Source organism: Drosophila miranda (genome assembly GCF_003369915.1).
Source record: "Drosophila miranda strain MSH22 chromosome Y unlocalized genomic scaffold, D.miranda_PacBio2.1 Contig_Y2_pilon, whole genome shotgun sequence".
Classification (NCBI taxonomy): Eukaryota; Metazoa; Arthropoda; class Insecta; order Diptera; family Drosophilidae; genus Drosophila; species Drosophila miranda.
This window is the reverse complement of record NW_022881614.1, coordinates 11,107,969-11,122,416: the sequence shown is the minus strand read 5'-3', so window position 1 is coordinate 11,122,416 and position 14,448 is coordinate 11,107,969. Positions and strand designations below refer to the sequence as shown.

The 14,448-nt window shown below is 47.3% G+C and overlaps 4 protein-coding genes across 5 annotated transcripts; 3 read left to right on the top strand and 1 right to left on the bottom strand.

The window, feature by feature from the left end:
- Positions 1-150: 150 nt before the first annotated feature.
- LOC108160997 lies at positions 151-3,508 on the top strand. Of its 2 annotated transcripts, none has more exons than XM_017295305.2 (4): positions 151-571; positions 1,830-2,128; positions 2,202-2,537; positions 2,634-3,506. In XM_017295305.2, the coding sequence occupies exons 1-4, from the start codon at positions 551-553 to the stop codon at positions 3,274-3,276; spliced, it is 1,299 nt and encodes a 432-aa protein (XP_017150794.2). In that variant the 5' UTR covers positions 151-550; the 3' UTR covers positions 3,277-3,506. The 2 variants fall into 2 exon arrangements, with proteins under 2 accessions (XP_017150794.2, XP_033253291.1); XM_033397400.1 differs by lacking the exon at positions 151-571 and adding an exon at positions 1,057-1,736 and having other exon boundaries at positions 2,634-3,508.
- Positions 3,509-9,688: 6,180 nt separating this feature from the next.
- Positions 9,689-11,927, top strand: LOC108159401 (suppressor APC domain-containing protein 2). Its single transcript, XM_017292641.2, is given in 4 exon segments — positions 9,689-10,011; positions 10,592-10,766; positions 10,769-11,475; positions 11,536-11,927. Coding segments are annotated over 3 exon segments (1,188 nt in total). The 5' UTR covers positions 9,689-10,011; positions 10,592-10,597; the 3' UTR covers positions 11,848-11,927.
- LOC117192247 (coiled-coil-helix-coiled-coil-helix domain-containing protein 1-like) lies at positions 11,885-12,452 on the bottom strand. Its single transcript, XM_033396911.1, has 2 exons — positions 12,358-12,452; positions 11,885-12,296 (listed from the first exon to the last, which is right to left on the bottom strand). The coding sequence occupies exon 2, from the start codon at positions 12,292-12,294 to the stop codon at positions 11,932-11,934; it is 363 nt and encodes a 120-aa protein (XP_033252802.1). The 5' UTR covers positions 12,295-12,296; positions 12,358-12,452; the 3' UTR covers positions 11,885-11,931.
- A 214-nt stretch (positions 12,453-12,666) lies between these two features.
- LOC117192245 (neuralized-like protein 2) lies at positions 12,667-14,420 on the top strand. Its single transcript, XM_033396909.1, has 3 exons — positions 12,667-13,244; positions 13,299-13,601; positions 13,669-14,420. The coding sequence occupies exons 1-3, from the start codon at positions 12,770-12,772 to the stop codon at positions 13,782-13,784; spliced, it is 894 nt and encodes a 297-aa protein (XP_033252800.1). The 5' UTR covers positions 12,667-12,769; the 3' UTR covers positions 13,785-14,420.
- The last annotated feature ends 28 nt before the right edge of the window (positions 14,421-14,448 follow it).

The following is a 14,448-nucleotide window of genomic DNA, read 5'->3' as shown; positions in this document are numbered from 1 at the left end:
GAATGCCGAACAGAAGGAGGATCGTCCCTCTCTCCAGCTACAGCCGTAACCTAACCTCACCTAAGTGGTTGGAGCTGCTTCTTTCAGTGTTGTGGAAAATTGCGTAGCGGCATATTATACTATATAGTTCTACACTGCAATGTAATGTACGAGCATGTATTTTCTCTCCAGCAAAGTCAGCCGGAAAGACCGCTACGAAAAGTGGTTGCGGGCGCCAAACTCGGGGCTCTCTCACCGTCTCTCTGTAGCTCTCTTGTATGCTAAATTCAAGGCAAAGCTTTCTTTCAATCCACTTTCTTGCGGCACGCTCTTGCTCGTTGACCGGGCCTCAAGAAGCAACAGCAGGCGACAAAGCCAGAGTCCCACTCTTGGCTCAGTTTCAGTTCAGTTGCTGCACTTGACGCGTCTTGTTCTGTTCTGTGTTCGCGCTGCGGATCAAAGAAAACCGAGACCCGACTCTTAAGAAGGCCAAGACCGAGACCGAGATACCATTATTGTGGGCGTTTCGGAAAGAAGTTGATCGCCTGAAGAAAAGATTGTCCCATTGAGCATGGATTATCGTTTACTGTTGGTATGTGTCATTATGGGAAAGGGAATGGGATGGCATGGCATAGGAATGGGCGCCTTATAGCTGGTGCTAACTGTTTTTGCCATGTCTGAAGTTCGTTGGCCAAGTCATTTGTTTTGCAACAATTGCTCGCTCGATACTCGTACGGTACTGCTGTGTGGCTGGGAAAATGGCCCGATTCTGGAGTATGCTAATGAATTAAACTAACTGTCGAGTGGTAGGATATGGAGTGGGGCTTTGGCTCTGTTCTAGTCGGTTCCGTTCCGTTGGTGCGTTCTTCTAGCTTGTGTGCCGAAGCAACTTTCCCGTTAGCCATAGCATGCACACATTTGGAGCACAGCCCACACACGCCATCCCAAAGAGTTCTCTGGCTGGAGAAGCCACCTCTGGAGTTGTTGCTGGCCATCACCCATCACCCATGGTCCAAAATGCGGTCAATTCTCAAATCTGCAATTAGGCTACAAGTATTTACCATGCAAATTCTTTCCTGTTGTTTCTCCGTTTCATTTTTGTTGGTGTTTTTTTTTGTAACAAACGAGTTTTAGCCTCATTAGAATGGGCCCAAGAAGTGGAAAACAGAAGAATGAAACGAGACCTTAGTCTTTGACCCAATTTCCCCTTAGACGGAATTCAAATTTGTGCTGTGAATCATGTCACGAAGTCAAGAGATGCCACAGCTTGGTTTTTCGGGATCAACGCATCGTACCCCAAAACAGGCAGAATCACTTGGGCATAAAACATCACAAACATCCTCACAGATTGAGGAAGAGCAGTAGTGGCAATGACAGAGAAATTCCAAAGTGTCTAAGACTACAGCCAGGCCAGCCGCCCTCACCAGCACAAAAGAGATGTTACTGACTTGACCTGAATCTCTTTGTTGAACTTTTGATTTCATTGAAGTGGCCAGAATTTCAGGGAAAGTTCCCAGTCGCCTGTCTCCTGTCCCCTGGGCCACAGAACTTAATGGTCAAGTGAGCAGCAGGCCCACAGAGATGCAAAGATCACAGACTCAGTCTCAGTCTCGGATCTCAGTTTCAGTTTGGTTTCAGTTCAATTTTCAGTTGTCGGGTTTGTTTATTTTCAAGCCCGCAACTTTCGCGCTTTCGCCAAACAACAAAAAATGTCTCAGACGGAGAGAGAGAGAGAGCATTTCGTTCCACACAATGCGGTACCATTCATGCTGACTGACTTCGACTTCAACTCGACAATTAATTTGATTTGTTTTTCCATGCCTCATCTGTGACTGTCTTTTTATTTTTAGAAAATTCTCAGCTTTCTGCTGCTGGCCCACTTGGGTCTTGGCCAGTCGCAGCAATCGCCCGCAACGGACTACGGTGAGGCGCAGCCGCCTGAAGGCTACTACGCCTTTGTGGAGTCCCCGAACGCCTTGCCACCAAGGGTCAGGCCGCCACCGTATACCTTCGTGAATTCGGACTGTAAGGATGTGGCTGCGGGCAAGAAGTCGACCGTCTCCGTGCACAACATCTGCGGCGATCTGAACAAGGTACAGATACCCAAGAATCCTCTCGGACAAAACGTACTTGGCGAGCCCTATCCCTTGTAAGTCTTTCACCTGATCTGAGATCAGAGGCGCATTCCTAAGGAAATCCACAACCATTCGTCTCCCCTCCAGCGAGCTTATACGCAACCAGACGCTGAAGTTCCTCTCGAAGACTCTGCCCGTGCTGAAGGCCGACGACACCTTGCCCAAGGTCACCCAGATCATACGCGACGAGCCCGTGGAGCCGCTGGACAACAACAACATCGACAGGCCCTCTCCCGGCTCCGGATCCACACGCATTCGTCGCAGCGTCCCCGATGGCATACAGTCCAATGAGTACATCTACTTCGATCGTGCTTTGGACGAGGAGGACGGACACCATCAGCAGCAGCAGCAGCAGCGAGAGGAGCAACAGAAAAGAGCCGCCGAAGAGCGCAAACCCCGAAAGTTCTGCGATGGCGGTGGTGTGTAAGTAAATCCCATAATCTTCATCGGAATCATCATCATCCGTCACGAACTGCAGCAGGTCTTTTGAGCTAATCCCTAATAATCTCTCTTCCTTAGATTCTGCACATTATATCGGGCCATTCATGGAGACACTGGCAGTGCTGCCGCTGCCACGCCCACAGCAGAGAGACGGGAGGAAGTGGGACCCATTAGATATGAGGGTCCGCCCACACCCTGCCCCGCCAAGGTGGAGTATGCCACGCCAGTGTTCGCAAAGAACTACCAGGGCGCCTGGCGCTATGTGGTCCAGATCCCCTACGAGGGCTACTTCACCCAGACGTTGGAGGTGACGCGCTGCATCCAGGCCAGGTGCCACTATCTCGACGGTGGATGTCTCTCCTCGCCCCGCTGGGTTAGCCTGCTGGTTGCAGAGATCTTCTACCCCAATGCGGAGGACACGGTGCCCACCAGCTCAACGACCACCCAGGCGCCCTCGGTGCAGGACTTCCAGGCCTATCAGCAGTACCTGCAGAAGCGTGCCGGTGTGGCCACCGCCTCCGATGGCACCTCCTCCACGGGTCCGAATGGAGCCGGAGCGGGTGCGGCGCCAGCCGATGCCCACTGCGATGGGCACGATGAGCTGGGCTGCTTCCAGGTGCGCCTCTACTACGACTGGTTCTTGATCCCCGGCTCCTGCAAGTGCTGGCGTCCGGACTACTTTGCCAAATACGTGCGCCGGAAGTCAGTGGCCGATTTGTGAGAGCTCCATGAGATCTTTAGATCCTTAGCAGAAGTATACTCTTTAGCAGTTAAGAGAGAAGGATCGAGATGAAGGGCTCATTCTAGTGATCCTGGTGAAGCATCCATCGGCTAGGATTGCGTAGAGTCTGCAGTTCGTGACAGATCCCAGATACAATTTTAACTTAGGCGATTAGCTCCCTCTTTGACTGATTAAGCCAGGCGCATTGAATTTCTACTAATAAATAAATATATTCCTCCTAAAATGCCCCCCCACCTCTATCTCTCGCTCTTCTCTGCTCACCGATTCGCTTGCGGGGATTTAGGCTAGGCCAAACCGCTTCGATGGTAGTGTGTTCTGTTAGTGTGTGCGTGTGTGTGTGTGTATGGGTGCCTCTGCCTACCCTCTAGTACCAGGCAACTAGTTCCGCACTGGTGCCGCACTAGCTACCATTCTCACCTCCCTGGTTCCAGATCGATTACCCGCAATGTATTTCAGCGGAGAATTTAACACATGCATGTCCTAGGGCGGAACCCCCCCTGGTTCCCGCTCGACTACCCTTCGATTACCCGTAGCTCAGGATGAAGTTCCGAACTAGTTACCAGTAGAAAGCCAGCAACTAGTTCCCCACTCGACTACCCTTCGATTACCTGTAGCTAGCTCTGACCTAGTTACCAGTAACTAGTTCCTAACTGACTACTGGTAGTAGTCAATCTGGCAGTCTGGAATAATTTTTTTTTTTTTCATGTGGAAAATTTGTATTTTATTGTAAACAAGTTTACTGCTACCTTTCGTGGCAACTTAATCTAGTTTTACATTTAAGGGGAAAAACAATTGATCACAGGAGATACATACTTAAACTTAATGTTACATATATGGAGTAGGTACATACATTATTTAGAATATTTACAAAAAGTTAATGAGATGTTATAGGAGGGATCTAGTAGGGAGATCCAGTGGATGACTCCTTTTGAGTCTTCTTTTCCTTGGCGGGTTAATTAGACGTCTGGCTAGCGCATTAGGGTGACCACCAAGTCGTTGCAAGTACCTTGCTGCATGTAATTGTATAACATCGCCCACTTTGGGAACCTTTAGGTCCCTCTCGATGTCGCTGTTTCGTATGTACCATGGAGCATTGCATATTCGTCGTAGAATTTTTGACTGAGCAACTCTAATTTTATTTAAGTTGGTTTTTGACGCGATGCCGTAAACTTGAAGTGCGTATTTCCATATGGGGCTGAGGATGGACTTGTATATCGTGACTTTGCTGTACAGCCATAGCTTATTTCTTGGTGCAAGTAGCCACGCCATCTTTCCCGCTTTCGCCATCACAGACTGTCGAACCATGGTAGTATGGGTTTTGAAATTTAGTGACCTGTCGAGTACAACACCCAGGTATTTGTACGAGCTCTTGTGCGTAAGTGTGGAGCCCAGCATATTAATGCCTCCGCAAGAAAGTGTTCTCGTAGCAAAAGTAACATTAGCACATTTGCTGCTGTTGATGCCTATGTTCCATTTCTGAGCCCAGACCTCAAAGCTGCTCACATATTGTTGCAGAGCTTCCGTAGCTAGATTTATGCTTGGACTTCTGGTCAGCACTGCAGTGTCATCCGCGTAGGTTGCTATCAACACATCGTCCTCGTCCAACCCAGTTATTACCCTTGAGGAAGGCATATCGGCTGTATATAGGGTATATAACGTTGGTCCAAGAACGCTGCCTTGTGGGACGCCTGCACAGATTGGGCGCTTCGATGATTTTGCTCCATTTACAACAACTCTAAAACTTCTGTCCATTAGAAAGCTACTCACCAGCTGGAATAGCTGCGGCGGCAATATGTTTCTCAGCTTAAAGAGGAGGCCATCATGCCACACCCTGTCAAACGCTTGTTGAATGTCCATAAACACAGCTACCGAATACATTTTTTGCTCCATTGCATCAAGCGCGAAGTTGACCACTCGATGAAGTTGTTCTGGCGTGCCGTGACCTTGTCTAAATCCAAACTGCCACTTTGGAATTCTTTTCTTTACAGGTTCAAGCTGCATGATGCGGTTCAGTATCATTCTTTCCGCCATCTTCCCTAGCGCTGAGAGCAGGCTAATTGGTCTGTAGCCATCGACTTCTGTGTGTTGTTTTTCTGGCTTAGGTACCATGGAGATTAGCGCCATCTTCCAGCAGGTAGGAAAGTGTCCTATCCTAAGAATGCTGTTGAGGAGCAGCACTATAAATAGCAGCGCTTTTTTAGGCAGAAGTTTTAAAGTCCTGTTGTCCAGCAGGTCCTCACCAGGGGATTTTTTGGCCTTCAGCTTCTTAATTTGCTGCACCACCTCTTGAAATGTGACTGGGCTTGCTGGCAAGGACATTTGAAATGGCATTTCCAATTGTAGCTCGACGGCCCTTCGTGTAACAGCAGACGTAAGATTAAATGGCTTAAATCTTTGCTCTAAACCGTCTGCGAAGATATCAGCCTTTTGCTGACTGGAGTAGCACCAACCGCCTGCTGGATTTTTAATTGGCGATTTAGGCATGACTACTCTTTTAAATCGGCTTGTAAGCTTCCAGAGAGTATAGTTGAAAGATGCATCGGGGCCAGCTTTTTCTAAAATGTTATCAATGCTCGTCTGCTTGACTTTTGCAAGTACCTTTTGCAAACGGTTTGATAGTCTCAAGTAGATTTGATGAACTCGAGTATCACCCGTTCTCGCATACTCTCTTCTTACTCTTCTTTTCAGGCGCAGGAGAGCTACGGCACTTGGGGGAAGAGTATCTTGTCGTCGTTGGCTTGGTGAACATTGGTTTACAGGCGCAGCAGAAGATGCAGCCAATATTACGTTTCTCATAAATATCGAGATTGCATCTTCTATATCATCGGGACTTTTTATTTCCGTGTTGAGGTTGATTCTACTATCTAGTTCGGCTTGAAATACTTCAACGCAAGAGCCTCGAGGGAGAATTTGTTGCTTCATAGTTTTGATTTGAGGAGAATGATGCACTGATGCTACAATTGGCAGGTGATCCGAGGAGAGTTCATATTTAGTTTCGACTGACAGCTTGTTTTGCGCAATCCCGTTGACAATGAAAAAGTCGAGAGCAGAAGGTGTAAGGCGAGTGTTGTATGAGAAGAAAGTTGCCTCGCCAGTGGCAAGGATTTCGCATGTGCTACTGACGATGGCCTCTTGCAATCGCTTCCCTCGACAGCATGATCTGACGTTACCCCACCATGGGTGCTTTGCGTTAAAGTCACCGCCTGCGATGAATCTGTTCCCCAGGCTAAGAAAAAGTTGCTCAAAATCAGTTGTACTCCAAGGTTGGTTGGGTGGCAGGTATATTGAGGAGATCTTGATGCATCCAACATTAGTCGGCACACTCACGCTGGCAACTTGTATGTTTATCCTGGACATAGGTTCGTTCTGAGTATGGGCAATGGACGATCGTATGAACAGAGCAGAGCCACTTTTCGATGTTCCGCTGGGATGATCAGCGTAATATTGATCGTATCCTGGTACGAATGCTCTCCGACCAGGGCGCATATGTGTCTCTGTTATCAACATTACATCGATTTTATTAGCATTAAGGAAAAGTCTAAGTTCTTCAATGTTCTTGACTAGCCCTCGTGCATTCCATAATCCGATTTTTAATTGAAGCTTGTTCATTTTGAAATAAGCTTCTGTACCAGGTCGCGGAAGGCTTTGTTTGCCTCCATCGTATCCTGTATTAGTTTGAACATTTGATCCATTCTACTATTAAGGTCGTTTATAGCTTTTTCTAATATTTTGAATTTGCTACTAAAATGTTGATCTTCAGCACCATTAAACAACCGGGAGCTGTCATGTAATGTGTTCACGTTAATATTTTTCTCTGCACGCGGTCTTGTTATGTCTGCATAGGAGAACCCACTCCTCACATTGGCATTTGAGATGACTTGCGATCCGACTGGGTGATTTTTATTTTTGCTACTGGCAGGCATTCCATCTTCTGGTAGTCTGGCTGTCGGCTTAAGCTTCTTGCTGAGTTCAATTCGGACTGAACAACTTTTATAGCTAGATAGGTGATCTTCGCCGCAGTTTGCACAAATGGATTTGTTACTAAGACTTAGTTCGCACGATTTTGATCCAGTATAGTGGTCGCCAGAGCATTTTCCACAGACTGGTTTTTTAAGGCAGTAGTTTCGCGTATGTCCAAAATCTTGGCATCTAAAGCACTGCACCAATTCTTTACTGTGCTTTGCCTTAATTACTGTTACTCTGTGCCTTCCAATTTGAGTAATCTTAAGTGCCTCTGCAATATTTGGTGTTTTCTTTAGGTTCACGTAGAACATACTCTGTCTTGTTTTTAAGTTATTTATTTCATGATCATCCTCTTCATTTATTTCAATATTACGCCAGTTTGGCTTCCTGGGGCAGTAGATGTTCATGACTGTGAAACCCTTGTCGGTGAAAGTGTGCTCAATTAAGTGTTTTGGTACATTTGGATGGATATCTCGAATAATCAATCTGTACGGCGTATCCTCTCTCAACTGATGGTGCCAGAATTCACAGTTTTGCTTCGTCAGCATATCAATAACTGTTCGAAAAGCTTGGGAATTTTTTGCATATATACGCGAAACTCCAAATCTGGATGTGCGAATGTCATACTCATCAGCTGGAATTACAGAATTGAGGGCGTCTTCGAGTTTGTCCATTTTATTCACTTGCGGCACGCAAATAGCTGGAGGCTTAGGCACTATGCTCGGCTGCTGCTCATTGCTAGCTTCGTTTGCTACTAGCCCATGTTGCTCTTCTTCGTCCAGTTCCATGACAGATTCAGCTTCTTCAGATAGCGCTGCATAGCGATTATTTAGAAGTGCTACTGAAGGGGTAGTAACAGGTGTAAAATTTTGGCGGCCCTTGAATGGGTGATTTTTTGGAATAGCTGGGTGTGTAGTTTTTTTAATTGTTTTTGAGACTTTATCAGCTCTTTTTTGCTTTTTACTAATAGAGACCATCGGCATCTGAAAGCTACAATCTTTTCCTTGGGATACTTTTTTGGCTAAGCTTGAAGTAGACGCCTCAGCTCTCGAGGGGCTCGGTACTGAACATATGCTGCCAGTTACGGTATTTTCCATTGAGTAATTCGCTGGACATTTCCCTGTTGAAAAAGATAGTGTGCTCGTGGTAATAGTGCTTGTAGTCGTTGCGATCAAGCTTCTATTGTAGTTAGGCGTTCCAATTGCCTTATATAGGTCTTTAGCCAAGCTGGCACGGAATTCTGCAGGTGCACCAGCTATTTTCCTCATCTTATCAGTCGCTGAAAGCTTATCACTAAGCTGGGAATGATCAGGTGAGTCTACGTCCATTTTTTGGCACTTCACGAAATTTGCTTGTTACAAATTTGTGATTGCCTAGCATCAAGAATTCTTGCTACTAAGAAAAGTTGAGCTTTTGTTGCCCTTCGTTTGCGGCTGCGCGCAGGCCGAGGGCAAAAGCTTGCCCGCTGTACGACAGCTTACTTCGCTTACTGTTCTTTGTTGTTCTCGTGTTACCGACACCGCTACGCAGGGTCTAAAAATAGATTCTCGTGCGAGATAAGCACACAGAATGCTCTTTGCGATTATTTAGAAACTTCAATGCGCGACACGTCCGTCTTCGACGAATGTATGGAAAGAACTGACTGGAATAATACAAAAATAAAAACACAATGTCTTTCAATATAACGAATAATTTTTAATTATATGATGCTTAGCCTACTCCTGGTTTTTGGCAAGATACTTCTTTTTAAACACCCTTTTCTTCATCCTTTGCATTGCCTTCCGTACAGTGTTTTCGGGGGGCTCATCGCTATTAGGACCCCATCGACGTTATATGCCAGAACAATGTCCTCACTCAAAATAAAGTTCAAGCCGCTCAAGAGGCCAGCTGGCTGGAGAATTGATTTCATTGCTGTTATCTGTAAGTGAAACATAAAAATATAAAGATAAGACAGAGAAAAAAGTCATACAATTTAGAGTTTAGATTTACTTACATAAATGTCCCTATTTAATTTTATTTTTTCCTCCAGTTCATTCCACGAGCGCAACTACAGTAAAATATCACGATTAACTTACCATTTCGGTGCTTATTGCATGGCGTGGCTCGGTAAAATATAACTGAGTGGGCACTGCAACTCCAGGGAATTGCGGTTATTTGCCGACTTCGAAAACAAAACGAAGGCGGCTTCGTTTTTCGGTTCTTTTTCGACTGGTCCGCGTTCGCTTCCCGCGTAACTAGTTACAGAGCTAGTACATTGTAGTCGACGAAGACCTGGTCCGCGTTCGCTTCCCGCGTAACTATTTGCGTAGCTAGTTGCGCGGTAAGCAGCGCAGAACTAGTTCGAGAGGGGGGTCAATTGACCCCTTTGGTTCTACAGGGTCATTATGCTCTTCGTGAGTATCTGTGTGTGTTGTGTTTGAAAGTTCCACCGAAAAAAGCAACAACAGAAACGAAACCAGTCCCGCCGCCATTCAACCAGTTGAGCATGCGTGCCCGCCGCAGTCTCGAGACCCATAGTCGAGTGTGCAGTCAACAGCACAACCAGTCGGTTGGGTTTGGGTGTTTTGGCCGGGAGCTGGACCGAACTGAAGCGACGCCGCACAGGAAGTGCATTACATACACATTAGAGCCACCACTACCACCACTCGAAAATAGGTGCAAAACTTGTGCAAAGCCTTGACGAACGGCCTCAAAAGGCTGCCACACAGAATCGCACTCTGAATTGGTGGATACATTTCCGCATAGCTTAAGGTAAGTACTCGTACAATAATGCCAAAAAGTATTGGTTTTTTAAGAGCCTAGGCTTGGGAGAAATTTAAATCCAATTTGTAGGTGGAAACTACGGAAACTTCGGAAAAGCATTTGGATTCTGAGTGAAGTTTTTGTTTATAAACAATCGAATACAATGGGAAAAAATATGAAATAAAGCAGGAAAAGGAGGCCGTAGCTTTAGATACTATTGCAGAATGGTACTGTGACAGTTTTATGATTTTACAGTGCAAACTTTTGAAAGGCGAATAACCTTTCTTGTGTGCCCTATAAGTCCGTCAAGAAACACTAGTGCCTTTAGCAACGGTATAAAAAAGTTCAGGGCGTGAGTCTTTCCTTTTGGAAGATGATGTGAGCCATGGATTAGGCAATTCTCTTTGGTTTTCCCATCATACAGTCCATCAACATCTCCACCTCTGTCTACGTCTTAGACTACGTTCGCTGACTGAATCATGAAAGATCCAAATGGGCTCACATGAATATTCAAGTTATGCATTGAGTCCACTGTGTGGGACCATCCATAATCCGAGTACACACTTTCCATTTTGGGTCTCTCTTTCAGAGGAAGATGCTGCGGCAGAACACTAGCACCAGCATGCTGGCCCTCAACACTAGCGATGCTCTCAATGGAAACAGTCCCAGCCAAGGACAGTCCCTGGAAATGGATGCGCTGCCCAAGCAATTCGTGCTGTCCATGAAGAAGCTCTTCGACATACTGGACGACAAGCAGAGCGGCTACGTGACATCGAAAAGGGTTGGCAGGACGATGGGTCGAAGGGACTGCCGCGCGGGGTCCTGGAATCTCTGCGCCGGGTCACACCCAGCTGTGGGCTTCTCTCCTTCGAACGTTTCTGTGCCGGCCTGAAGCTATGCCTGCGGCGCAATCAGCAACAGATGAGCGAAGCAAAGATTCGGCCTCGATCACAGCGCCAAAGCCCGGGCGCTGATCTGGAGTACGGATCGCCAGCACCACCGCCCGAGCCTCCGCGTCAGGCAGCATCCGTGGCCACGTCTCCTCCGGCTTTGGGCAAGGCGGACATTCGCCACGCCCTCCAGAATTGGCAGCTGAATCTTATGCACAGCGAGCGGGATGCAAATGCGGGTACAGTCAAGCATAAGTTGCTAAAGCTAAAGACCGCCCGCGAACAATTCAAGCATCGCGGATCCGCGGATGGTGGATCATCCTCCACCTCGGCCTCGGCCACCGACTGGAACCTGGCCCTGCCACCGAAGAAGTCGAGCAGCAAGCGGCGCGAGTCCCGCAGACACACGCTCCAGCACGGCATCGACTACAATATGCTGAAGCGGCTCAAGCAGCTGGAGGAGCAGCGGGAGCTGCTGCTGTTTGGCCTGGACGGGGTGGAGATGGCGCGGGACTGGTACATGCAGCAGGTGCTCAACGTGCAGGAGCAGATCAAGTATTTCGGACGACTCGGCACCAGATTCGTGAGTAAAACAAGGCTCTTGTATTCTTCCAAATTTGATTTTCCATTCTATCCACTGCAGGATCAATGGTCGGAGCTGCAGCAAGAGCGCCTCAACTTCCAGCGGGCACGCGTTCTGGAGGCGAATCGCAGCATGGCCATTCTGGCCGACAGATGGGAACATGGCGGCTATCCGCTGCATATCAATCTAGCAATGCCGTCCAAGCTCTCCGATCTGCTAGAACGCGGCAATCTGTACGATCAGCAGCAGCAGCATCCACACCAGCTCCAGCAGCTCCACAATATGCGTGCCATGTCCAATTTCGTCCTCAGCCAGCCCTCCACCGAGAGCCAGTCTTCTGCGGGCCTGGGCGACGCCGATGTGGTATACTAGGGAAGAACTAGAATAATAATGGGAATAAGTCTTCGACTACTTTGTAAATAGTGTATGTATTATTAAATGGCTCAACAGTCTACTCTAGACGGGATTGGGGAAGCGACGCATGTACTTGTTCAGTTGCTTATAGTTAAGGTTGTTGCCCGGCTGCACGACTCCTTGGTTGACGGTTTTCTTGGCCTCAAACTTGCGGTCCATGTAGCACTTGAAGCAGTTCTGGAACTGCTGTATCTCTTTGTGGCAGTACTTTTCCACGAACTCGTTGTCCTTCATGCAGGCGAAGAGCATGCCCATCTCCTGCAGACAAGCCACATCCGATCCAGAGTCTGCCTTGCCGCTCACCGTGTTCTTCAGGCGCAGCGGCAGAATCTCCTGGAATGGTACATCCTTCTCGCTCTGGGGAGCGCGGCCACGTGCTGCATAGAGGGTTCCGGGAATGCGCATTTCTACGGAAAACACCAAGTCACTCAATTCACTCCTTTTTAGTCAAATAAATACAAGTTTTACAAATAATATTCCTTTTCTGCGTTATTCAGATCAGCTGTTCCGGTTACGTCAAGCAATGCGATACTATGCGATGATTTGCCTCCTCTTTTCGATAAGTATCGCGACATGGATGTTTTAGATTAAAACAAATTAAATCAAAAATTAAAAACAAACCTCTTCGGATGATAAGACCAATACCAAAATAATCTTTTTGGAAACATTTTACCCTTTTTTTTAACAATTTTTAATGATAACCTAACCAGCACTATCAGATTTTGTCGTAGCTCGCAGCACTGCTTCGAGATATATGTACATACATATGTATATATGTACATAGATACATATATACGAAAAAGGGTAAATAATAGCACGGAAAGGAAGGTCAAGAAGTACAGGCCATAACTTGACCGCCAGTTATTAACGCCCACGCGTCATGGAAGCCGCCCAGAATCAGGACCAGGCGGCCCAGCTCGATGGGCCAACAGACGCGGAGCCGCCGCACCAGCATCCGCTGTCGAACAGTGTGGGCAGTCTGAAGCGCCAGATCAGCCGTTTCCATCCCTATCATGGGTCAAACATCCAGCTCGATGACGATGCTACCGTCGCGTATCGCAGGGCGAGCTTCGCTGATGCATTGGCTTTCTCGGAGCGACCGCTGGCGCCGGGCGACATATTCCTAATTGAGATTGAGCAGATAGAGCGCGGATGGTCGGGCCACATGCGCCTGGGCCTCACCGAGCTGACTCCCAATGTGATTGAGGCAAGCGCCGAGGGCCTTCCGCACTTTGCTCTGCCCGACCTGGCCAATATGGGCAACAGCTGGATTTATCCGATCTCCAAGTTCGATATGAATCAGCGGCAGGAGCCCGTCGACATAATCGAGCCGGAGACCTATAGTCAGTCACACAGTGAGTAGACGGCCATTGATGCAGTGAAGCTTTTGGTAACGCCTGCTCTCTTAGGAAACCTACTGGGCGATGCCCCGCATATAAAGACACCGCGTGGCCTGCTGCCAAAAAGACTGCTGCGTCCGGCCATGGGCAAAGGAAACTCTGACATTCTGCTCACTGACACAGGCTCGCGCATCGGCATCATTTACGTGCCTACAACCAACTGCCCGTCCAGGGGCGAGCTTCATTTCATCATTAATGGTGTGTCCCGTGGACCAGTCGCCAGGGAAATTCCCTTGAATATGGCCCCCCTGTTTGTTGTTATCGATGTGTACGGTACCACCAAGCAGATCCGCATCATCCAGCTCGATGGCAGTAAGTGCTGTGAATCGATCCATGTTTTTCCGTATATTTATAACCATCTACTTGTTCGATTCCGCAGTTTTGTCCCTGCAAAGCGCCTGCCGCAATGTAATCCTGGAGCACGTCCCAGAGGATGCGGTTGACGACCTGCCACTGCCGGAAAGCATTAAAAGATTCCTGCTGCACCGAGATTAGGGTCACACATAGACGGCTTTATGTAATAGAGCTTTGTGTAACAGTGTGAATGTCTGAGAGAGTGTGTACGCATGAACGTGGATCGTGATAGTCTGTTTACCCATATTTTTATAAGCATGTAACACAACCAGTACCAGCAGCAGCAGCAGCAGCCACAACTGAAGTGCTCGTACATTGACTCTTGATTCCAGACAGCAGGCGTTGGGTGCTTAATGTAATAGATTGATGACGATGCACTCTCCTACCTTCCAGTAACCCCGGCTTCCCAGTTGAAAACCATACAACAACCCCATTCCCAGGCCAGCCTTTGCTATTGCATTAAAAAATGTTCTAGTTATATTTTATATCTGGTTTCGTTCATTATAAATTTAAAAAAGAAAAAAAACCAAAACATAACCATCGTTAGCATCGTGTAGGTGTATATTTTACCGACTCAATAGGATGGTTACCATACACATACACCTATCCAAGAGGATATCTACGAGCAGCAGAATATTGAACAGACCAAACACCGCCCTGCCTTTTAGCGTTTCGTTTCCGATCCATTCAAGACGTTTTCCATTTGCTTTATCTCTAAGTAATTGTTGCTAAATGTAAGCTAAGAATGTAATAAAATACCGATCAAAGTTGCTGTAATTTGTCGTATTCCATATACCCCATGGGG